Here is a 26369-nt window from a genome sequence, read left to right as displayed (position 1 = left end):
AATACTTCTTGTACTTCTTATATAGTTTGTGGAGGTTATTTGCACCATTTGTTCATTTGCACTTAGTATATTTCTCAATTTGTATTTGTGAAAATCATTTGCACTTTTATTTCCCTCTCATTCTGTGTGTAGTTTGTAAAACTCATTTGCACTGTTTGTATGTTTGTTGCACGAGACAGTTTTCACTACTTGTTGCACTGTTTGCATTCGATGTTCAATTGATAATATATTTATTTCTCTCTCAAAAAAACTTTTGCTTCAGTGTTCTTTTATTATATAATAATCGTTTTTTTTTTTTTACTTTACTCCCTCAAGTTTTATGAACACGTCGACATTGTCAGTAAATATAATACCTTTTTTTTTTTTTTTTTTTTTTAACTGAAAAACGCCTAGAATAATATTGCAATAGATGGCTATAACTTGCTACGGGAATGTTAGATGAAAACAAATTTTCATTTGGAAGTCTAAAACATCCAGGTATAACTTTCTAAAGAAAAAAAATGTACACTACAGGAAGTTTTTGTTTACGTTCAAAGTAAAAAAACAAACAAACAAACAAAGCTAGATTGAAAATTAAAGTTCTCCTGTTTAAAATGATGTATGGCACTTGAATAGGTTATGACTGCTAGAATAGGTTCTAAATTCAGGAGAGTCAGATTTCCCAAAAATTAATCTAGATCTTTAAGGGTTAAAACTTGTAGTGCATTTTTTAAATTTATTTTTATTTTTTTTGAAGGTTACTGGAATTGTATGCTCTATCTTTGTTTGCTCCTGCGAGAAAAAACACCTGCCTTTGAGACTTCAGTCCCGATGTACACCTAAAACTTGCACACAACGGTGCACAGTGCTGCTCTCTGGATCAAAATATTCCCAGGCATGGCTTATATTTTTTTCATGGACTTCATGTGTCCATAGGGAATAATGCATACTCAAACTTAAATGACTTAATGGTCCATAATTTCTCCATATCATCATATCATCAGAAGAGCCTACCAAAAGACAGGGCTGTCCAGGTCATCCTTCACCGTGTAGTAACCCTCATTGTCTTTAATGCTTTTCGTCAGGCCGAAGTCTCCAATCTTCACCGTGCTCTCGTTCTCCACCAGGACATTCCGAGCAGCCAGGTCTCGGTGGATGTAATTCCGAGAGCCCAGATAATCCATACCCTGAAATAGACAGAGCAAACACACGTAAAGAAAAAGACTAAGGTGTCAGAGCTACACTACAAAATTCGAGTAGATTTGACTGGCAGTATATACTACTATACTATATACTAGTTACACTGTACTACTAAAATGTGATCTAATTTATATCATTTCCTTTCTTTGCATTCCTTTGTAGTAATTTCTTAGTATTCCAAATATGAGAAATGTGCTCAGTTAAAAGTTGACTGCCGTCAAGATTCCATTGTGCCATTTTTTTTTTTTGCCCTCTTTTACACAAACTGTGACTAAGAACTCGCAAACGTACTAAATACTGTCATGTGGCCTGAAGAAACCGTAAGAGTGGTTTAACATTAATTCCCACATTGAAGGTGGCAGAGAAGGTTATATAGGTCTCATGTGTAAGAGGTATGGAGTAGCTGACCTGACAGATTTGCACAGCGTAGCTTAGTAGGGTCTTCAGATTGGTCTGTAGTTTGTTTCTGGGCAAGTATTCCTTCAGACTGCCTGCTGGTAAATACTCCATAATGAGTTTGATGGATCTGCCACCTAAAACAAAGTAGAGGCGTACAGAAAGGCTTCATAAACTGGTTTATGCTTTTATACAAGGGTTTTTTAAGTTTAACAATAAAATGTATCCTGACAACAAAATAAGTGTGTTGGTTTGGATTCAGTACCCTCCTCCTGGCAGATGCCTTTGTATTTGACAATGTTCTCATGGTAGAGCTCTCTCAGGATGTCAATCTCACACCACAGATTGCCGCTCTGCTCTTCTCGGCTCTCTGGTTTCAGGGACTTTACTGCCACCAGCTCTCCTGTTCGATCCCCACGCGGGTCATATCGGCACAGCTCCACCTTTCCGAAATGCCCCTGTCACACACACACACACCCCAAAATAACTTCAGTCCACCTGGCACAAATGTCTATGTAATCCTGGACAAACAAACAGCGTTCCACTATCAGAGCTACAGATGGGAAATTACCTCTCCCAAGTCTCTGATCTTCTTGAGGAATCTCTTCTCAAACACCGTGGGGTCGACCTCCAGGGTGGGTACAGGCTTAATAGAGGGATCTACAGACAAGACACATAATGCATTAAGATTTAGACTCATATACACTGCCAGCTAAATCTTTGGACATACCAGCTCACTGAAGGAATTCTACATGAAAAGTACTTATGTAAACAATTAATTTTTTAATTAAGTAACATCTAATTGTTGAAATATAATCTATGCATGAGAGATTATTTCATTGAAATGTAGAAATTGATTTTGTAGCATTGCTACTCAATCTTGAAGGTCTCATTTCAAACCACAAGGGGTCAGTGTTTTAAACACTGCTGTAAAACAAAGAGAAAATTCTGAGTTGTTAACAGGGATTTCCACTTGCCATTTAGGGCCCTAAAGGACGCTAAAAGAAATTACTTAATATTGTACAATCCTATCAGCACCTAAATCTAAGAAAAACCAAGAAATATCTGGCTTTATTAAGCTTGTCTAATAGCTACTGAACATTGATTGGTGGCCATGTTTTTCAAGATTCACAACTGTCCTCATATAGCTGATTGGACTTTGGAATTAAATAAATCTTGCAAGAATTGTCCATTAAGTCGATTGGACCAATGGTTCCACATTTAGTGTCAATTTCATGTTTTGTTCTGTTATAGCGCCACCAATTGCTCACTCTCAAGATTTTTTTTTAAACATATGTCCTTAGATTGAGCCCATATGTAAGTAACCAAGGTTTGGTGAAAATATCTCATTCTGTTCAAGAGTTATAGCCATTTAAGTAAAAGTGGCCACACCCACTTCAAATGTTTTAATGTGCCCTTGTGAGGGTAAATCAAAAGTTCAACTTGTTTTTGATAATTATTTAGCTAATGAGTCCAAAGAATTGTTCTGCAAAAGGATCATTTCAGTTGAGCAAAAAAACCTAAGACTAGTTCGCAAAAATAAGTTTTACAAAAAAATCAAAGATGGCGGAAAATTGTTATAGGCAGAAATGAAATCGGAAATATACGTTTTGTTCGTCTGATCCCAAGGATTCCATAGATACAAGACATTTGAGTATGTGATAAACGGTTTAAACCATCTGGCTGATCGGGCTGAAACTTTGCGACGCTGTAGTACTCTGGGATCCTACCTTCCCTCAAAGTTTCAGCTCTCTAGAACTTACGATTGGGTCTGCACCATCAAATTTAGGGCAGAATAATAATAATAAAAATCCTTACAATTACAATAGGGTTTCAGCCCTTTGGGCTTGAACCCCTGATTAAAGTGGGAGCAAGCTTCCGTCACATTTTGTTCAGCGCCATGCGCCTTTGATAAAAAAATTTTATTAATAAGGCTTTTTTTTGTTTTGTTTTTTTTACACAGAGGGTGCGTATAATTCTAAAGTATTTTAGAAGTCCTGCCCCAGAGTACACTGAATCTACTAATTAAACTGCTTAGTCATGAGGCAGAGCCCAGTAACTTGTTAAAAATCTGGATCAACTGGAAGAAAAACCTTTACGCACACACCTCAAACAGAATAATGCAAACTGAAGCCAATCCTAATGACAAATCGTTTTGAACGTACAAGGCGGGTAATTCAATTCAATTTGAACTGTATAGTGCTTTCGGACGACGTCACAAAGCAGCTTTAAAGAAATATACATAGTCCGGCTATACGTTTTAAATTGACAAATGTATCCCTAATCCGTTAAGGGTAATTCGTTTTATTTGAATTTCATCCATTTAAATTAGAAACATATTCTTTGTATCTAATTAATGTCATGAATAACAATGCACACTGGGTGCAAAAAAAGAAAGTGGAAAAAAAAAAGTAAGCAAGAATTACACACTTAAAAAAAAAAACTTTTATATATGGTTAATGAGGCATCTAACTAAAAGCAAAACTGTGGGATATAAATGCTTTTCCTGAGACCAACACCAGTTTAGTTTGGCTTATACATAACAGAATGCAGATCTAGATACAAGTTCAAAGTTCATTAAGAATCGAACTTACTCGAAATCTGGCACATTCAAAACAAGCACTACATTTGAGATTTAGCACTGAGCAGGTCTTACTCTGTTTTTCCACCATGTCAATGTCCCGGACGATGGCCCTGAAGAAGGGTCTTTGGTGAGGGTCGTAGGTCATGCAGTGGGTCATGAGATTGGCGAGCTCCTCACAGTCTGGTGTGGCCAAGTGACACTGAGCGGCGTAAAACCTCTCCTTCTGCTCAGAGTGAATAAAGAAATACAAAGCCAGTGTAAACATGGGACATGGTTAAAAATTGAGAAAACATTCCAATAGCCTAGGTTAGGGTTATGAACCTGAAGGTGTGTGTGTGTGTGTGTGTGTTTACCTCAGTGAGTTTCTTGTCTTTCAGAGGAATTTCTCCATTGTAACATATCTCCCACAGAGTTGTTCCAAAGCCCCACTTATCTGCTGCTACGCTCAGGTTAGCCGTATCCTGCACACACTCGGGAGCGATCCACGGGATCCGGTCCACACACTCTGAACAAGCACAAACATGCATGGTTTGCTATACAAACATTTTGTTATAATCAGGACAGGGGTAGAAATGATATGAAATACCTGAACTGGCTAGGGGTAGAAATTATATGACATATCTGAAGCATTCAGGTATTTCATGTACTTGAAGCATTCGTTGTGCTGAACTATTTCACTTGCTTTTGTTTGATTTGTTCATTGCAAACAGATGAGTCTGTACATTTTGACCAAACCTGATTTGCAATGGGGGTTGAATCATTTGGATTGCAACTGTAAGTTTCATGGCTGCTAAAACTAGTGTTTCTCCATTTCGGATCTTCAGTGCTGCAATACGACGGGCCGGCCCTTCAGAGGTAAATACAGCCAAACATGTCGACGATGCAAATTTAGGTTTCAAAGTTCACCAAAAGGTGTGAAATTCTTCAGACAAAATGTAAAAAGCAATTTTTTTTTTAATCTCTCTCCATCAGTAAAACAAAAACTGTTTCAGAAGCCCAACAGTAATACTGGAAGACTAACGTTTTCACAGAAAGTGTGCGATTGGTTTTGCTCCGAGTATCCTGTTCCTCTCTCTTACAAATACACAAAACTAGTCTTTCCTCAAAGAGTGCTGCTCTGCAGGAGCATTCCAGGTCACTGCGGTTTAGTACGGAGGGGCTGGATGAGGGCCAGCAGAATTCCTGTCAGTTACACCAGGCTGCTCTCTTACATTCCACGGCTGCAGCACACACCTTCAACTTACAGTAAACGCTACACAATACACACCACACTGAACTGCTGCGTGTACGTCTGCAGCACACACCTTCACCTTACAGTACACGCTACACAATACACACCACACTGAACTGCTGCGTGTACGTCTGCAGCACACACCTTCACCTACCAGTACACGCTACACAATACACACCACACTGAACTGCTGCGTGTACGTCTGCAGCACACACCTTCACCTACCAGTACACGCTACACAATACACACCACACTGAACTGCTGCGTGTACGTCTGCAGCACACACCTTCACCTACCAGTACACGCTACACAATACACACCACACTGAACTGCTGCGTGTACGTCTGCAGCACACACCTTCACCTTACAGTACACGCTACACAATACACACCACACTGAACTGCTGCGTGTACGTCTGCAGCACACACCTTCACCTTACAGTACACGCTACACAATACACACCACACTGAACTGCTGCGTGTACGTCTGCAGCACACACCTTCACCTTACAGTACACGCTACACAATACACACCACACTGAACTGCTGCGTGTACGTCTGCAGCACACACCTTCACCTTACAGTACACGCTACACAATACACACCACACTGAACTGCTGCGTGTACGTCTGCAGCACACACCTTCACCTTACAGTACACGCTACACAATACACACCACACTGAACTGCTGCGTGTACGTCTGCAGCACACACCTTCACCTTACAGTACACGCTACACAATACACACCACACTGAACTGCTGCGTGTACGTCTGCAGCACACACCTTCACCTTACAGTACACGCTACACAATACACACCACACTGAACTGCTGCGTGTACGTCTGCAGCACACACCTTCACCTTACAGTACACGCTACATAATACACACCACACTGAACTGCTGCGTGTACGTCTGCAGCACACACCTTCACCTTACAGTACACGCTACACAATACACACCACACTGAACTGCTGCGTGTACGTCTGCAGCACACACCTTCACCTTACAGTACACGCTACACAATACACACCACACTGAACTGCTGCGTGTACGTCTGCAGCACACACCTTCACCTTACAGTACACGCTACACAATACACACCACACTGAACTGCTGCGTGTACGTCTGCAGCACACACCTTCACCTTACAGTACACGCTACATAATACACACCACACTGAACTGCTGCGTGTACGTCTGCAGCACACACCTTCACCTTACAGTACACGCTACACAATACACACCACACTGAACTGCTGCGTGTACGTCTGCAGCACACACCTTCACCTTACAGTACACGCTACACAATACACACCACACTGAACTGCTGCGTGTACGTCTGCAGCACACACCTTCACCTTACAGTACACGCTACACAATACACACCACACTGAACTGCTGCGTGTACGTCTGCAGCACACACCTTCACCTTACAGTACACGCTACACAATACACACCACACTGAACTGCTGCGTGTACGTCTGCAGCACACACCTTCACCTTACAGTACACGCTACACAATACACACCACACTGAACTGCTGCGTGTACGTCGGTCATAAAACAAAACTTTAGCATTAGGGATTGCTAATGCGACACGTGTACAGCAGTAAATGTATGTTTAATTATGTTTATGATCTTTAGCCCTCAAGATATAATACTTTAAAGCTTCAATTGTATGCATGTTTTATTATAAACAATGTTTATAATATCATTTCTCATTACCAGATCAATAAAATGAAAAAATAAAATCATATTCTTCATAGTAACAGCCACCTGACTGTTTTTTTTTGTTGTTGTTGTTTTTTTTTGCACATGTCCAAGTCACTGTTATAACAGAAACACTGTTATAACATCAGCTAATACTCACTGTCCAGATACTATGAATGATTATACACAGGCCCTTTGTCACTGAAAGCATCCAGAAAATGTAACTTTGCACTGACAGAAATAAAGTTCTTGTTTCTTGCCTTTTCTTTGATTCATTTTTGAGCACGTCCTCCTATACTGAACTGATATAAGCAGGTCTGCGCTATAGACTGTGACGCTTAAAAACACGAATATTTATAAAGATGTTTTCTGTAAATTTATGTTTACAGAAATTTTCATCCCACCGTCGTTTAAATGTCCAAGTTCTTCTTTTAAACCAAAGCTTTTTTTTTTCTGTGTCCCAATAACTGGAGCTCTGTAGGTGTTTGGTTAACGAGTGTAAAGTGTCATATATATCGTTCATGCCACTCAAACAAAAACATGCACAATAGGCCTGACTTGCTGTTCTAATCGACACTGAATAAGCGTTTCCACTTTCGCTACAAACCAACAGCATCGGGATCCGATGTAGCCAGCTCAGAATGGCATTTGTTTTAGGCCTTTCGGTTCATACACACAAATAATGTGTCATCTGAGGAATGGCGAGGCTCTTACCCTCTCGGGTTAGCACGGTGATGGGGATACCGGGGTCGCTAAGCTTGATGAAGGGACCGCCGTCGCTATCCAGTCCGTCTCGAGCCAGAAGAATGTTCTTGGCGCAAACGTACCCATGCACAAGCTTCTTATCCTCCTACCGGACACACGAACACAAACATTTACTTTACTAAGCTAACACAGATGAGGCCAAAGCAGCAAACATTAAAAAAATAATAATACTTTATAACAGGTATTATGATTCATAATAGCTTCTGTACAGAATCCACAAGTGTAGCGATGGGATGACGTCCATCAGTTTTCACAAGGGTTGGTCATTTTTTAATTTATTTATTTATTTTAAAAGACAGCATTATCCTGTAACTTGTAAAACATTTGTTTTTTTCTGCCCCCCCATGAGTTCCAACATAATATAAAATACATGTAAATTATATGAGAACATGACACACAAAGGGTAAGACATTGTTTGAAGGACAACAGGGAATGCAAATCATAAGCATGATGTATTTCCATATGAAGCATCACAGCCTTTAAGCACTTAAGGACATTGCATTAAATAATGACATTACATAAAGAATCAGCAAATATAAAATGCCAGTCATCTTCAGTAATTGCTTTATCCTGGTCAGGGTGGATCCGGAGCCTATGCCGGAAACACTGGGCGTAAGTCCATTACTGAGCACCATGCGCGCGCACACACACGCGCACACTCTTCTTCACCCTTAGGGGCAATTTAGAGTCACTAATAGTGATGAAACGGTTACCGGTTTCACAATAAACCACGATATAATTCCCCGACGGTTAGTATCAACGTGTTACATTTAATTACCATTAAAACCATGCGTGATTATCGTGATTTGTAAAACTCGCGGTAAATGCTCGTCCACACACACCCAGCACGAGTCTGACGCAGGTGCAGCATGCAACATTGTTTTTTTGAGAGTGAAAACGGATGCGACAATTAAAAACCGGACGCGTCTGCTCGATTCAACATGAGCCGAATGAGTCGGAGTCGCAGCACGGATCAGCAGGAGTCAGATTTCATTTAGCGCGTGACGAGAGTGAGGCGAGATGGTATAAGATTTGGTTTAATATAAGCCAGTTTGTCATTGTACTGTTTTGTTGTTGTTGTGTTTTTCATTAAGATTAATAATAATGAACTCACCATTCAAGCAACTACCGCTAATTCGAAAGCAAACCGCGCGCGGGCATTCATAAGCGATTTAAAAGCGGGGGATCGCCAAAAGCCTCCTTTCACAGCAACTTTCTTCTGGCAAGCTCTGCAGACAGGGTTACCATCTTCTATTAAGTTTCCCTCAGCATTTTAATAAAATCCAAAACATGACCACACCGGATTTAGTCCTCATGGAAGGTTGGAAAATCTCTCGAGCGCCGTCATTGCCTTCCATCCATCACTTTATAGTCGAATATAAAACCTGTTTAAATGATTTCAGTGTATGTATCAATACTTTTTGTACATTTTCAGCACATTTTAACAATACCACGATAATACTGATAACTGTCATAGTTTTGTTCACGATAATCATGATATGAAATTTTCATACCGTTATAGCTCTAGTCACCACTGGCATGTTTTCTGGGAGGTGGGAAGAATGGTAAATGGTCTGCACTTAAATAGCACTTTTATCCGAAGAGCTTTACACTGTGTCTCATTCACCCATTCACACACACACACACACACCAATGGTAGCAGAGCTGCCATGCAAGGCACTAACTTGCCATCGGGAGCAACTTGGGGTTCAGTGTCTTGCACAAGGACACTTCGGTATGTGGAGTCATGTGGGCCGGGGATCGAACTGCCAACCCTACGATTAGTGGACAACCCGCTCTACCACCTGAGCCACGGTCGCCCCTCATGAGCTCAGGATCGAACCAGTGATCCTGGAGCTGTGAGGCGGCACCACAACCCGCTGCGAGACCCACGGCATGAAAATAATTTTTCCCTGCCCAAGCAAGGTGACTTGGTGACTGGACAAAAATAATAATAATAATAATAATAATAATTTTCATAGAAAAGTATCAAAAAAGCAGAAGAAAGTATTTTAAGCGACTCATACCAAAAGTAAAGAGCATAACATAAACAGGGACAATAACTAAGTACAAATGTGCAGATTTCATGTTTAATAAACGGCCTGTGAAAAAGCAGTTTGTCTTTTTCATTGTGCAGAAGTATTGAACCAAAAAAGGAGAGGAAAAAAACAACACTATGAAACACCCACTACTGCTGCACTGAGATGAAGATTAAGAAGATTAAGAAGTTTTGTTTGTAGACTGTCACAAAAAATGTTGAAATGGACATGGTCACCATACATGGACATGGACGCTTCCACCTCACCCCACGCTAGTGTCTGAAAGATAACATATTTAAAAGGAGTAATGATGCTTTCATCAAATGTGTAAAAACCACGTGACTTACCCTGGAACACCCCAATATCCTTTTTAAAACATATCTCTGTATGATCAATACCCACTGTATATACGACAGGAACTTTAATCAATGTATAAGGACAAAGCCGGAAGTCCTGGAGGTTCCTGATCTCACGTTTATCACCTATAATTCTTTTAACCAACAAGCTTGTATCTTATGATTTCTATTTTTCTTTTAAATGCATTTAAGATTAGACTCTGGAGTTGGGAAGCATCTCATTGCATGCTTTCTCACATGCTTAACAGAGAGGTGAAAATTACTGCCACAACATCAACCACTAGCATATGGCTGTACTTCTCCGAAAGCATTATATCCGTTCGTACTTTATTTGGCAATTCAGCATGTGTTTACCAGATAACTGAGTGCGCCTGCCAGCTGTTTGGCCACATGGAACTTCCATGAAGTGCTGAGAGGAACGGTCTCTCTGCGCATGAACAGATCAAGAGGACCGAACTGCACAAACTCCTCCACCATAATATCTAGAGGAAGACAGATAAACAGAATAAGCCTCGTCAAGTCTATTAGGCTAAAATAATACAGGGGGGAAAAAAACCCCCCCACAATCTTTCTATTCCACTCCAATGCACACAAAACGCACACAAAACACACGAACAAAACACACACAAAACAAACGAACAAAACACACACAAAACACACGAACAAGACACGCGAACAAGACACGCGAACAAGACACACACAAAACTTGTTTTGTCTCCAGGCTGTTTGTGTTTTTCAGGAAGTTCACCTTACACTCAGGTCATGTCAGTTCATTAGCCAATAAAAACACAATTGATTGCATAAGAACGTTAGCACCTCATGCAATCAGATATGATTTTATTGGTTAATCTGATTTAAAAAACAGTCAGAAGCAAACCTTAACAGCATATAAACAGCTAAACTATGAAACTATGAGCTACGAAATGACGAGCAAAATGAAATAGAAAATTATGTGAACCTTCCCTCACACACACACGCACACACACAATACTTACTCTCCTGGTGTCGTACACACACTCCATACAGCAAGGCAATGTGTTTGTGTGAGACCTGTCGCATCATGCTGGCTGCCTCAAAGAAGGCCTAAAGAATAACAGAGAGGGGGTTCTTTTAATAACCTGGGACAGAGAGACAGGATGAGAGAGAGAGAGAGGGACAGACAGGCAGACAGACAGAGAGAGAGGGAGGTCGAGTCGTCCTCACCAAAGATATATCTCTGTGTCCTGAGCCGAGCACTTTCAGCACCACCTTCACCTCCTGTGAAGGGCCGTAGCTCCCCAAATCATCCTCATCCTCACTTTTCATCTTCAGCACACCTGCATAGATGTTGGTCCTGGTGCCCAGACCCAAGTGCTCTCCCTAAACACCAGAACAGCAAAAAAAAAAATCACCCTACAGAGTTCTACAGAGACCGCTCAGTGTAGTTATAAAGCAGATGTATAAAGGGTTTTAAAAAAAACAAAAAACAGGCAAGTAAATACTCTACTGTGTGCTGTGCAAAATTTGGCAGCTGAAATAGCGTAATAATATACGGCTAGGTACGCGCTTTAATAAAGAATAAGGGAGATGAGCGAATATGTAATTATTATCCCTTCTTACAAAGGTTCTAATGTGGAAAATTGTGCTTATGAAATGAGCAAAACGTCGTTGGTGAGCGTTTCTACTATGAACCGTGGTGTTCTGTCCTTCATCTCATGTGAAAGATATTCTTTTGTGTGTGTATGTGGTTTTGCAGTGGCCTTTATTTCAGTGTTTCCACATACCTGCTGTTTGCACACTACTTTGCACACACAGCATGTACACTTACCCACCCATATTTATGCAGATTTTGTGTACTGTGTACATGTATTCTTGTATACTGAAAGTTTCCTTATCGGTGCATGTTTTGTACTTGCATTTGTCTATTTTCTTTAGAAGTTAATATATGTTCGGTATTTGTTACTGGACCTACCACAAGAATTTCAGTATGTCAAATGTGCAAATACAAGACTTGCGTCTTTTCAGAATAATGAACAAATGTCAATCATCAGTGCACTTTGATGCACCTAGACAAACACATTCTTCCATCCATCAGACTTTATCTCAGCTGAACTGTAGTGCAGAATGTGGTACAAATCGGACCAGGCAGAGTACACACTGATGTGCATCACATCACCATGAAGCATATCAAGTGCAAACAAAGCTATATGGAGTGTGCAGTTGTTACTTTTTCTGGTTGTAGGCATAAAAAAAAAGGAAAAAAAAAAAAAAAACCCTAAAAGCTAAGACTCAAGATCTAGCGATTTTGTCCAAGCTAGGGATTTATATACACTCAATGAACACTTTATTAGGAACACCTGTACACCTAGACATTCGTGCAGCTATCGAATCAGCCAATCGTGATTTTGTCCGTGGCATGATTGTTGGTGCCAGACAGGCTGGTTTGAGTATTTCTAAAACTGCTGGTCTGGGATTTCACACACAGAACAGCCTCGACAGTTTACTCAGAATGGTGCAATAAAGAAAAAACATCCAGTCAGCGATGTCCAGTTCTATGAACAGAAACATCTTGTTTATGAGAGAGATCTATGGAAGATGACCAGACTGCTTTGAGCTGATACAGAGGCTACTATGTGGTTACTCAGATAACCACTCTGTACAATTGTGGTGAGCAGAAAAGCATCAGAACGCACAACGTGTTAAACCTTGAGGCGGATGGGCCACGTCAGTCAGCCAAGAACAGAAATCTGAGGCTGCACTTGGCTCGACAATTTGGATTCTCGTCAGAATTTGGAACCAACAGCATGAATCCGTGGACCCAACCTGACCTGAATCCAAATCCAAATCTGCAGGAATTGTGTGATGCGATCATGTCAATATGGACGCGAATCTCAAAGGAATATTTCCAACATCTTGTAGAATCCATGTCACGAAGAACTGAGGCTTGTTTTCAGAGCAAAGGAAGGCCCTATCAAGTACTAGCATAGTGTTCCTAATAAAGCGTATGAATACACTCTGCATTCACCTGTAATCTCTGAAAAACACTTGAGTTTTTATTAAAACCTCACTAGAAGATATGAAACATGCCTTCCAAATGGCTCCTAAGTAATAGAAGTTGTTTCTAATGATCCTTCCTTTTTGTGTTGTTAGGAATGTAGACGTTTTCACGAATGCATCAAAAAACAAACAAACAAAAAAAAAGGCACAGATAAACAACGGACATGACACCTACTCTACAGCTGTGAAAGATTAGTTTGTAGAGAATTACTCTTAAAAATGACCTCTATATGATAAATATGATAGAAATTCTTCATGGTGAAACATTCATTCGTGTACATGACACTCCCTGATGGTGCACCTCCTTTAGGAACAGGCAAGGTAGTGATCTGGAGGTCATGAGTTTAAATCCCAGCACAGCCAAGCTGCTACGGCTGGACCCTTGAGCAAGGCCCTTAACCCTCAAGTGCTCAAATGTATAAAGGAGATGAACGTATGTCCTGATGGTCTGAATAAAGAAAAGTCACACCTGTCCTTAAAGGTAATAAGTAACCTCACATTAATTTACCTTGAGGATGCTACAAAATGCTGCCATGTTCCATTTAATGTCATATAACCTATGGTTACACTTTATAGTGTACAATGTAGAGGCGTATGGTTGTACCTGGACAATCTCCTCTTTAAGGATGCGATGGAAACTCAGCTGGCTGACTTGAGGCTGTCTCTGTGGGACAGGCTCTCTGTCAGAGGTCATCACCAAAAGGTTGGAAACCTCTGTAAGGCCGAGAAAAAGAAAGCATGTGATTGGTGAAGACGGGACAGTGTTGGTAAGTAAGTAAGTAAGTAAGTAAGGTACATGACTGGTCTCCAGATTTTACAAGAGCATGCGTGAGTGTGAGAGGCACATGGAAATAGTTAAACAAACTCTTATAAAATTGGCAAGAATGCTACTCAGAACGAGTTCATGTATTTATATAACGTGTCGGCTTGTGGTTAGCCTGGGTGTACGTGGGCGACTCTACTATGCGCTGCTGTTGTAAACTTGTGTGTGTTCTACAGTGGTTGCTTGAGGAAGGAGGAAGTCGCCTGGTGTCACAGAATAAGTATATAAACACTGCAAGGTTGTCTTTAAGGGATGACCGGGGAAGTCAAGCGTATAACTACGACTCTGCGTATTTTATATGCATACCATTTATTTTTCACAACATCTTATGGATTTCGATTCGATTTACTTCTATTCAGAACATGCTCTACGCACATGCTTGTTTTAGTGCCAGGAGGCAGGGCAAAGTGTTTCACAACAAGCCTTTCTGAGATCAAGAGACAAGAGCTGAACAACAACGGAAACCACATTCACCACTATTCCTGCCTGACACTAATGTCTCAGCATGTACGCGTACAGCATGGAGATGTAAACAAAACGGCGTGGCCTCCACATACTAGGGAGGGTACGTTTAGCTTTTTTTGGCCTTAAAGTGTTTTGCGTTGGTTGAGCGTTTGGAGAAAAGTATTTTGAGCGTGTGTGTGTGTGTGTGTCTGTGTCTCTGTATACGTGTCTCCATGTGTCTCTACGTGTGCCCCCATGTGTGCAGGTGTGCGCATTTGTCAGTCTGTATACATGTCTCTGTCTGTGAGTTTCTCTGTGTGTGCATTATCGACTGGTTGATCAACCTGGCCAAGTCATTAGGCCAATATCTAGCATTTTAAGGTAATCGGCATCAGACGATGAGCCTGCAAGCATGGCCGATTAACAAAATTGTTATTTCGTAGGACACAAAACCTAGCAGTTTGCAATTTCTATAACTAATCTTGAAGAAAAAAAACCCCCTTGAATTCAAGGAGTTAATAGTCTTGCGCAATCTGTGCATGAACTCAACAGTACTGTAACTTCCTTTTTTAATATACTGTTCTACAGTATCTGGGGGGGCATCATATTAGCCACTGGTCTGCTTACTCAAATTGTGGCTATTGAGTCAAAACGATTAATCCCTTTGGTAAATACTTGCACCCAATGTAACCGCCTTTTCATCAGCAATGCTGAACCTGCCTGGATATAAATTATCACGCTTAACAGCTGTCACTGTTCTAGAGTGCTCCTGGCTGTAAAGTGTCGTGCGAGAGTGATCGGGGGTGGACGCACGGTACCTCGGGGCTGTGGAGGACAGCAGCGGCGCAGTTGAAAGCGCAGGTTCTCTGTGCGGAGGCTCTGACCCTGCAGGTGCTCCAGCAGCTCTTTTAGACTCGTCCTGAAAGTTTCTGTCCCAAACAGCCTGTAGCCCTGAGAACCCACCTCAATCTGGAAGTTCTTATACTGGGGAACAGGCCTGGACTGGCACAAGTCCAGCTGAGCGAGAGACGAAATGAGGAACAGAAGGAGACCTTTAGACTGTGAACAAGCCATGGAGCAGGAGCATTCTGCGTCTCTCTGCATCACAACACCATAACTGGACTTTACAATACCGGCACCGAATTTGGAGTTTGAACTAATATTTAGATCAGATGCTTTGCATTATTTTCTCTCTACTGACTCTATATTGTTACTATGCACTCAAACGTTTACTGATTGACCAGTAATTCCAAAAAAAGTAGTCGACTCATCTACTTTCCCATAAATAACCAAAAACTGATAAAGGAAAACTGATAAAGGAAAACTGATAAAGGTTGTAGGCTATTTTATTCATGCAATGTCAAACCACACAAACAACAGCCAGAGGCTACAAATTACATCTCCAGCTTAAAGTCTTTTTAGGCTACACTGGTAACAATGAAAGTCAATAAATCAGTCCATTAAATGAGCAAAGGAATACATCTCTGAATTATATTAGACTATTTAAGGACATATCAATTCTTTAAATGCACCCATGTGGAGGACAGAATTCACAATGCCACAGTGCAAGGAATTTATTCATATATATATATTCAAATATATATAAATACACACACACACACACACATACATACATACATATACAAACACACACACACACACACAATACCGGTCAAAAGTTTAGACACACTCACTCTTTATTTTTATTATCCATCCTCATTTTATAATAATAAAGTCATCAAAACTCTGGAGTAACACAAATGGAACTATGGGAATTATATTGTGATAAAAAATCCAAAATAAATCAAATTAATATTTTAGTATCTTCAAAGTAGACGCCCTTTTTGTCTAGAATTTCCAGAAATGTATTCTTTTTCATTTTCTCAGTTGATTTCTTGAGAAATTTCCCCGAGATGCTTTTTAAACAGTATTAGAGGAGTTCACACCGACGCTGGACTTTTATCGACTGCTTTTCAGAATATTTCACGCCGAGTCTTCCGTTTAAAAAAAGATTTTTTTGTAAATAAAATGTTAGTTTTCTAATGAAAGAAATTAATATGTTGGCACAATTATATTTTTATCTACAACACCGATTTCAAACATTTAAATCATACACCTTCAGATCAAAAGGTTTTTAAGATCATGAGAAACATTTCAGTGTCTCCAAACTTTTGACCCGTAGTATGTGTGTATGTATATATATATATGTTTTTTTTAATTAGCTTTAAACAACAACAAAAAATATAATTGTGGGGTTAATCAGAGTTCTTTCAATAGCACACCTCTACTCTTAACTGCAAAAGTGACATGGAAGTGAAAACATGCCATTAAGAGAATTTAACTGACAGCAAAACCTGTTTAATCCGGCGAGAAAATATTTCAGACTATGAAAACGCATTTCTTTTCTGCTTTCTTTACCGCTTGCCTCACTGTTTTTTTCCTCCAACCCGATTAGTCGACATCCCCACAGCAGCGAATAGTGAACATATTGTGAACTAGTCTATGCAATCCCTACCATGCACTTTAAAGCTTAAAGCTTAAATGAATTAAATCACACATATCACTTTTATAATCCAAACTACATATTTTCTTCTTCACCACGAATCAATATATACATATATATATGTAGGAGTACCTCCATGCACACGACAGTCATGATGATATAGTCATACTCTGTACAGCTCCACCGCAGGACATAGGAGCCCTCTTCATTGCCCTCCTGCCTCAGTTTGTGAATGGCATACTCTGTGCTGCAAGCAGATTAAACAGACAGGAGATTAAAACCACTGATTCTTGCTGATATCTGCAACCACATAATCTAACAGTGATGTTGTTTCAGAAGGATTTCAAGGCAGGGTGTTTTTTTAAATTTTTTTATTTTAAGGAACGTACAGTCTGAGATGACAGGTGTATAAGTGTATACTGTACCAGATGGGTCCGTGGCAACCGTTCTGCAGATTCTGTACCACAGAAGAAGGTGCTACCTCGGTGCAGAGGTAGTGATGGGCATCTACAATCAGTCTGAAATATCCGTCCACCAAAGCAGCGAAAGCCAGTGCTTCTTCGCGATAGCCCAACTGCAGTTCCTGTACAACAGCAAGAAGACCAGTGTGTTGTATAGATTACACACGATCAGACGTGTACAGCATCCAAGACATTTTTAAAATATATTATAAATTATATATTCTTTTAAAACAGTGCAAAAAGAGCTAATCCAGCAAGGTGCTGGATATCCACACATTTCTATTCATTATAAAGGTACTGATTACACGCAAACAACACTGTCAACCATCAAAACTGGCCATTATCCTACAGCAGTATCACCGATATAAACGTGGCTAATTTACCATGGTTTTGTTGTCCTGTCTGTATATGGTGACGCCAGCCTCTTTTGTGACGATGTGAGTGATTTCATAAAAGTCTGAGAAGATGATCCATCCATTGCTCGCATCGGTCTTTTTCTCATTCTTCTGTTTGGAGTCAGTCTTTGTCTTCCGTGATTTACTTTTGTCTTTGAGAGTCAGAGCATTCTGTTCAGGAAGTAATACAAAATATTGGTTGGCAATCTTAACTTGAGAATGGCAAGAACAAAATACATACACACACATATATATATATATATATATATATATATATATACACATAGATATATACACATACATATATATATATACATATACACACATATATATATACATATACACACATATATATACACATATACATATATATACACATATACATATACATTATATATATATATATATATATATATATATATATATATATATATATATATATATATATATATATATATATATACATACATATATACATATATACAGTGAGGGAAAAAAGTATTTGATCCCCTGCTGATTTTGTACGTTTGCCCACTGACAAAGAAATGATCAGTCTATAATTTTAATGGTAGATTTATTTGAACAGTGAGAGACAGAATAACAACAAAAAAATCCAGAGAAACGCATGTCAAAAATGTTATAAATTAATTTGCATTTTAATGAGGGAAAAAAGTATTTGACCCCCTCTCAATCAGAAAGATTTCTGGCTCCCAGGTGTCTTTTATACAGGTAACGAGCTGAGATTAGGAACACACTCTTAAAGGGAGTGCTCCTAATATCAGTTTGTTACCTGTATAAAAGACACCTGTCCACAGAAGCAATCAATCAGTCAGATTCCAAACTCTCCACCATGGCCAAGACCAAAGAGCTCTCCAAGGATGTCAGGGACAAGACTGTAGACCTACACAAGTCTGGAATGGGCTACAAGACCATTGCCAAGCAGCTTGGTGAGAAGGGGACAACAGTTGGTGCGATTATTCGCAAATGGAAGAAGCACAAAAGAACTGTCGATCTCCCTCGGCCTGGGGCTCCATGCAAGATCTCACCTCGTGGAGTTGCATTGATCATGAGAACAGTGAGGAATCAACCCAGAACTACATGGGAGGATCTTGTCAATGATCTCAAGGCAGCTGGGACCATAGTCACCAAGAAAACAATTGGTAACACACTACGCCGTGAAGGACTGAAATCCTGCAGCGCGCGCAAGGTCCGCTGCTCAAGAAAGCACATATACATGCCCGCTGAAGTTTGCCAATGAACATCTGAATGATTCATAGGACAACTGGGTGAAAGTGTTGAGGTCAGATGAGACCAAAATGGAGCTCTTTGGCGTCAACTCAACTCACCGTGTTTGGAGGAGGAGGAATGCTGCCTATGACCCCAAGAACACCATCCCCACCGTCAAACATGGAGGTGGAAACATTATGCTTTGGGGTTTTTTTTCTGCTAAGGGGACAGGACAACTTCACCGCATCAAAGGGACGATGGACGGGGCCATGTACCGTCAAATCTTGGGTGAAAACCTCCTTCCCTCAGACAGGGCATTGAAAATGGGTCGTGGATGGATATTCCAGCATGACAATGACCCAAAACACACGGCCAAGGCAACAAAGGAGTGGCTCAAGAAGAAGCACATTAAGGTCCTGGAGTGACCTAGGCAGTCTCCAGACCTAAACCCCATAGAAAATCTGTGGAGGGAGCTGAAGGTTCGAGTTGCCGAACGTCAGCCTCGAAACCTTAATGATTTGGAGAAGATCTGCAAAGAGGAGTGGGACAAAATCCCTCCTGAGATGTGTGCAAACCTGGTGGCCAACTACAAGAAACGTCTGACCTCTGTGATTGCCAACAAGGGTTTTTCCACCAAGTACTAAGTCATGTTTTGCAGAGGGGTCAAATACTTATTTCCCTCATTAAAATGCAAATCAATTTATAACATTTTTAACATGCGTTTTTCTGGATTTTTTTGTTGTTATTCTGTCTCTCACTGTTCAAATAAATCTACCATTAAAATTATAGACTGATCATTTCTTTGTCAGTGGGCAAACGTACAAAATCAGCAGGGGATCAAATACTTTTTTCCCTCACTGTATATATATATATATATATATATATATATATATATATATATATATATATATATATATATATATATATATATATATATATATATATATATATGTGTGTGTGTGTGTGTGTGTGTGTGTATTAATACAAGTCTTAAAGGAATGCCCCCTTTTGAAGGGTGCCAATAATTGTACTACACAAGGCTTCTTGTAATCACTCTGTGTCTTACTCACCTTATATCTCATATAATATATAATCTATATATTATATAGATACATATAATGATATAATATATAGTCTATATACTATATATTATATCATTATATATACCGCGTTACAGTTTCACCCACCTGCTGGAGCTTCTTCCTCCATGAGATACCAGTTGTGCCACACACTTGCACTTCATAAGCATGTCCTTCATCCCCCATGCTGGGTGTGTGTGCGGGTGAGACCTCACCCTCCCCACACACGTGCAGGCTTATAGGTTGCACCGTTTCACGGCCCAAGCCCCATGTCAGCGTCTCCAGCGTGGAGAGGTACTTCACCTTCAGGTCGTACAGGGTGATGTTACTGTCCCGGATGGTCTTGCTGTTGAACTCGTTAAGGAAGTTCTTAAAAACGTTGCTGATGCGCATGCGAGTCAGGAAGCTGCGCTGCTTAATGGTGCGGTTGAGGCTCTCAGGAATAAAACGCTTGTAGCTGAGAGGGGGAAGGAAGAAGAGCACGAGGATGGATGTTAGAAACAAAGTCAAGAGGAAAACAGGAAGTGAGATGTTGCGTTGATTAATTTATAATGGCCCACTGTATGTATGTATGTAGTATAATAACAGTACATTATAGTGGATTACGCATGCAAAAAAGTTGTCTTTTTCAATATCTAGAAGCTATAAAATTCTAAAATAATATTAGTAGTATCTGAAATGCTTAAAATCTCATCAAACTCTTGCACAGTACATTTTGAAAGCATATTGATGCCTTAAGTGCGATGGCACAATGTAAAGTATGCACAAATCTAAGTAAACCTAAAACAGTGTTCAACTTCAGACTCCTGCTTTTTGCTGTGTGCTTCAGCAGCTCTAGTTAATTTTTCAGCTTTACAGCAATTCTTTTTTTTTTTTTTATTGTGCCAACATGAATAGGCTGCACAGCAAAATGCATCTCTCCAACATCTAAGATGAAAAATCCAGATAAGAACATGCCAAAAAGCAAATGTTCACATCAACATATGACACAAAGATCTGTAGATTAACATCTACAGTAACAGGGCAGAGAAAACTTCAGACAATTCAGTTTGCCAGCTCATCAGTTGGTGAAGGTACTGCTGTAAATAAGGCCGACTGGACCCGGCTCGCTCGTCTGTACTCACGATGTAAATAAACACTGCACCATTACAGTCACAAGACTCGTTCTAAGAAAATGGCTTGAGTGTTTAAATTATGGTAGGATTATGAGAGAAATATGCTCTGTATATCATTTACAGTGAAAAGAACTTAATTGGGGTAAAACTGCCCAGTTGTTTTTTGTTTTTTTTTTGTTTTTTTAAGAGAAAGTGAAGATGAAGATGAAGCAATAAAGGCCAGCAACGGTTACTCTGTCTTTGGAGGCTCTCTAGTTTTACTATCAGTAGGACTCTTATGACCATGTATTATAAATCTTATAGTGAATCTGTACTTTGCCTCTCTATATACTGTTGGTATGGTAATGTAATGTTTAACATAGAAACTCAGTGAATGGCACTGTCAACCAAGGTAGTAAGATTATTGGCATTAAGAAGACCGAGTTATCAAACAGCTTTGAACAGTTTGTCTTACAGAAAGCTAGAGCGACTCTTGCAGATTGTACTCATCCACTGTTCCATGAATTTAAAATGCTTCCTTCTGGTATACGTTATAGTATGCCTAAACTTAAAAGCAATCGCTATAGACATTCTTTTATTCCCAGTGCTGTGGGGCTTTTAAATCTCTAAGATGTCAGAATGTCGCGTTTGCTCTTTGTGTGTTTTGTATGATATGGTTACAAATTGCATGCTGCACCAAAAATCGCCCTCCGGGCTCATAATAAACTTCGAACTCGAAGGAAATCAGAAACGTTCCATTTGTCAATAACAGTTAATAAAAATGCAGTGTTTCCCACGCACGGACATACTTGGCTGCTCCACCCAGGTAAATTGACGATCGCCTACATATGTTTAAAAAAAAAAGAAAAAAGAAAATCCCATTTCATTCTTTCAATCCTTTCTAAGAAAACCTTTGGTGGCGACATGAACGAGTCTCGAGGTCAGGCTGAGAGAGGGTGGTGGAGAGAAGGGAGGGGACACTATAGAAACTAGAATCGATCTCTTACACTTTTCATTACATCGGGTGCGGCCCGAACACGTCGAGTACACAGAGAGCACGGCAATCTTTTATGTGTTCTCTTGCACTGCTTTACTAATGTACTAATTTACTAATTAACTAATTTACTAATGTACTAATTAACACTGCATGTCATCACAGAGAGCTTGATTCAACAAAATGTACTCCTATTCATTTTTTAACCCTATTTTAAACCCAATTTGGTTGTCCTAGCTAACTCTCCCTTATGACCTGACAGCTACCAACTAGCAGTGCTAGCACATGCTTCCTCCAAGACATATGAAGCCACCGCATCTTTTTGAATTGCTTCTCATACTATGTCAGCTGAACGCACTCGGAGGAAATCATTAACCGCCCTCTTCCACACACATGAGCTCACAGCTGTTTAAGACTGTCTAGTGGCCGAAATGAGAGTAACGCCATCCCTACTATGAGGAGAGCATTGCCGATTTTGCTCTCTTGGACTCCCTGGTTATGCAGCTCAATTAAATAATAATAATAATAATAATAATAATAATAATAATAGGAGGATGAAGAAACCCTTATTTGTCACATATACATTACAGCACAGGGAAATTCTTTTCTTCACATATCCCAGCATGTCAGGAAGTTGGGGTCAGAGCACAGGGTCAACCAGGATACAGCGCTCATGGAGCAGAAAGGGTTAAGGGCCTTGCTTAAGGGCTCAACAGTGGCAGTTTGGCGGTGCTGGGGCTTGAACCACCGACCTCCTGATCAGAAACTCTACGCCTTAACCGTAGAGCCACGGCTGCCCAGCAAATAAATATAAAATCATGCGATGCATTTTCAAGAAGCAAAAGGCATCCAAATGCCAAATCAGATCGATATTTCATGTTGCCAAAGACATGGGGTGGCACTTTGAGCACTCTTTCAGCTGCATCAGACTGAGCAGCACTCAAGCTATTAACTCACTCTCCTCCTAATCGGGCACCGAGATAAAGATTGCAATGATTTATAATTCCACTATCCAGAAGAGTCTGGTTCCTCTCAAGGTTTCATCTTCATGTTGTTTCAGGGAGTTTTTCCTTGCCACTGTCGCCTCTGGCTTGTTTATTAGGGATCTAAACCTGTGTCTGAATTTCTGTAAAGCTGTCTATTGTTTATAAATAATTTAAAAAAGCGCAACACAAATAAAATTGAAAGACACTGAATCGAATTAAAACATTTTTTACAAAGTGTTCCGGATAAATCTGTAGGCTTGTTTCCATCAGGAGTTGTTACTCTCGCATAAAAGCTTCTTCTTTTTTTTTTCGACTGCAGCATGCTTATATTTAGAATTTCACCTACATTACCTCACAGTTGTGCGAACTATGATTTCAGTTTGCACCCATACAGTTTGCAAGGCTCCGCCTCTGATTTGTAGTTATTGTGTGAGATGAACCTTGTTATAATACAATTAGTGGGAATGCTTATTTATTTCAGCCAGATCTTTGAGTAAACTGGGAACACTGTGATTTAACACAAAAATAAACCCAGTAAATATTAAATTGATGTGAAATGAATGATGTTTGCTGTTAGAAAGTTCTGGAAAGCAGCACTAAATATTATGGTGGTGAGTGAATTGTCAAATACTTAATCAACAATAATGAATTAATGATAGAGATGTGATCATTTTAAACAAACTATTTGCTCAGATACCAAAAAAAAAAAAAAAAATCATTTGCCTCATACTGGTCTGAAGTGATTTTGAACTGTGTGAGTAAAGTGCATGGAGGTGTCACCTGGTTTCAGCCCCTGATCCTGACAGTGGCAGGTTGTTGCTCTTGGCATGATGAGTGATGGCGAGGACAGCCATGCCCAGGCACTCGTTCTCTATCTCATGGAGCTCCATGTCACTCTGGGGTGTACGTACAGGTGCCAATCCCCTCAGAAAGTCGTACTGTCCCTACGAACACGAGACAAAATTACTCACAACTCTATTATTAATACCGTTGCGCTTCAATGAATATCCTTCAGACATTCAAAAACCCCCCTGAAAACAAAAGACCTGAAATTTGACCATCATAAAAGAAACAAACGTACAATAGACAGTAACCATGCACCGATATGTAAACATGACTCATTGCAGATGATTTGAATAACCACCCCAACCACAAGGTTCAGAATGTCTCTACACAAGATTTGTTTACTGTGTTAACGTTCACCTCCACACCCAAACAGTTAATTCGTTTGATGGGGTTTTTTCTTTTCTTTTCCCTTTTTTGGGAACCCACCTGAGCAAACAGGTAATCAAGGGAGGCAGCGTCAAGCAGTGGCGTCCCCTCCGGGCCTTTAGCCCCCTTCTGTTTGCTTAAAGAATGCCGCCACACAGGAGACTCGCTCTCAGAAGTTCCGTGCCAGTTTGTGAAATAAAACCTATGGGAAAGCCAGACAATGTTTTAGCTTATATTTGCATGTATATGCATGTGTGCAGAAGACTAAATGGGTAAATTCAACAACAAAAACAAACAACAAAAAAACACACAGTTTTATTTTAGAATCTAACTATTCAAATATTAGACATGTTATTTAAATGTGTAGCATAATATTTAACACCATAAATGTCTATTTACTGGACCTTTCCACTAGGGCTGGACGATATGACAAAAATATCACATCACGATACTTGAGGAGATTTCTATGATACACAATGCTTATCACTATTATATATATATGCATATTATAGCATTTAGCTAACAAACTGTCTGCAAAACATTAGTACAATTTTTTTTTTAAAACGTTAAACTGAGTTTGAGAATATTTTCTACATTAAAATTCGATACGAATGACCAGTTAACCAGACTAATAACTGCGTGAGCTCAATATAGGAATATAATAATATAACTTTGATAATGATTTTCTGTGATTTCCACCATTAACACAATTTTTTTTTTTTATAATAAATAAATCTTGGATTGCATGTGGACCACAGACCCGTCTTTAAAACCTGTGGTAGTAATACACTTTAGGAATACAGAATATGACATGAATTATTTACAGATGTTTTAACCCTGTGGCAAAAAAAAACACTAAGAGTCGCACAAAACAGGCTCAGGAGTCATTTAGTTCATACAGTGTGGCGCAACAACGTATTTGGCGGTCATGTAAAAAACACAGGGACTCATCCAGTGTTGTTTGTAAATCATCAGAGTAAGCACACCACAGAAGTGCCACATGAGCAGAGAATCATTGTAAACAGGAAGTAACACATTTTTAAAAAGCCACAGCGGAAGAGTGTAAGTGCAAAGGTGACCATAACCTGTTTGTGTGCACAACAGGTATGCTACACACAAGGAGAACTTGGCCCCAAACCCACTTGCACACCAGTTCACTCTTCTTAGTTTCAATGCCAAAAATGGAAAAACGGGGAATTGTAAGACTTTCTACCTCCTGAGCCTCTTCTTCCTTCTATACCGTGAAGATTTTTGCTATGGTTTTTCAAAGGGCAGGGTAAGCTGACCTAAAACATTTCTTCTTTTTTGCTTTCAGTAGAAATCATTTTGCAGAAATAAGCAGTCTTTTGGATCGGTGAATAATAACACAATTTGATCCAGAACAGTCTATTTTCTATAAACTCTAACGAACTCAAGGCTGTAAACACCAACAGATAATAATAATGACCCATGTGGTTATATCCATATTAAAAAAGAGACACACATCCTTATCGAACAACAGCCTGTCTCAGTGCAGCTTTAAAGGAGTCATATCATGATTTTTAATGTGTTCCTTTCGTTTGGGTGTGAAATGTATCTGCTTGTGCATGTATAAGATCTTCAAAGTCACAAGGCTCATAATCTCCCCGAAAGAGATTTATTCTAGCTAACAGAGAGCACTGCTCCAGACCTGCCCATACGTCCATAACATGTCTACGTCACAGCGTGCACTATTAGCATAATCCCACCCAAAGGCAGGCGCGAAGAAAGAAGACGAGGCTTCGGTGAATTCAAGCGCCAGGTCGTGGAGACGCTGTGTGTTTCAGTGCGAAAGCAAAACCGCTTTGTTTAGCCTTCCGAAAAAGGAATCAGTGGTTT

The 26369-nt window shown here is 39.8% G+C and overlaps 1 protein-coding gene and 1 long non-coding RNA gene across 2 annotated transcripts in view; one reads left to right on the top strand and one right to left on the bottom strand.

Moving 5' to 3' along the window:
* The window catches only part of jak1 (Janus kinase 1), a 53868-nt gene that overhangs the window by 5426 nt on the left and 22073 nt on the right, over positions 1 to 26369 (bottom strand). Inside the window, exons 4-21 of the mRNA XM_017479509.3 lie at positions 24573 to 24714; positions 24081 to 24244; positions 20335 to 20683; positions 17909 to 18091; positions 17490 to 17647; positions 17197 to 17311; positions 15380 to 15578; positions 13899 to 14008; positions 11462 to 11617; positions 11254 to 11341; positions 10613 to 10740; positions 7813 to 7948; positions 4513 to 4664; positions 4232 to 4382; positions 2147 to 2235; positions 1841 to 2033; positions 1588 to 1712; positions 994 to 1166 (exon numbers count right to left, since the gene is read on the bottom strand). Of these exons, the coding sequence (XP_017334998.1) occupies positions 994 to 1166; positions 1588 to 1712; positions 1841 to 2033; positions 2147 to 2235; positions 4232 to 4382; positions 4513 to 4664; positions 7813 to 7948; positions 10613 to 10740; positions 11254 to 11341; positions 11462 to 11617; positions 13899 to 14008; positions 15380 to 15578; positions 17197 to 17311; positions 17490 to 17647; positions 17909 to 18091; positions 20335 to 20683; positions 24081 to 24244; positions 24573 to 24714 (2811 nt within the window). The remainder of the gene's footprint in view (positions 1 to 993; positions 1167 to 1587; positions 1713 to 1840; positions 2034 to 2146; positions 2236 to 4231; positions 4383 to 4512; positions 4665 to 7812; positions 7949 to 10612; positions 10741 to 11253; positions 11342 to 11461; positions 11618 to 13898; positions 14009 to 15379; positions 15579 to 17196; positions 17312 to 17489; positions 17648 to 17908; positions 18092 to 20334; positions 20684 to 24080; positions 24245 to 24572; positions 24715 to 26369) is intronic.
* LOC124628643 (uncharacterized) lies at positions 14327 to 15557 on the top strand. Its single transcript, XR_006983237.2, has 2 exons — positions 14327 to 14682; positions 15324 to 15557. It is a non-coding gene; the product is annotated as an uncharacterized LOC124628643 (long non-coding RNA).

Source organism: Ictalurus punctatus, chromosome 11 (assembly GCF_001660625.3).
Source record: "Ictalurus punctatus breed USDA103 chromosome 11, Coco_2.0, whole genome shotgun sequence".
NCBI classification, from domain to species: Eukaryota; Metazoa; Chordata; class Actinopteri; order Siluriformes; family Ictaluridae; genus Ictalurus; species Ictalurus punctatus.
The sequence above is the reverse complement of the archived record's forward strand: the minus strand, read 5'-3'. Positions and strand labels throughout refer to the sequence as shown.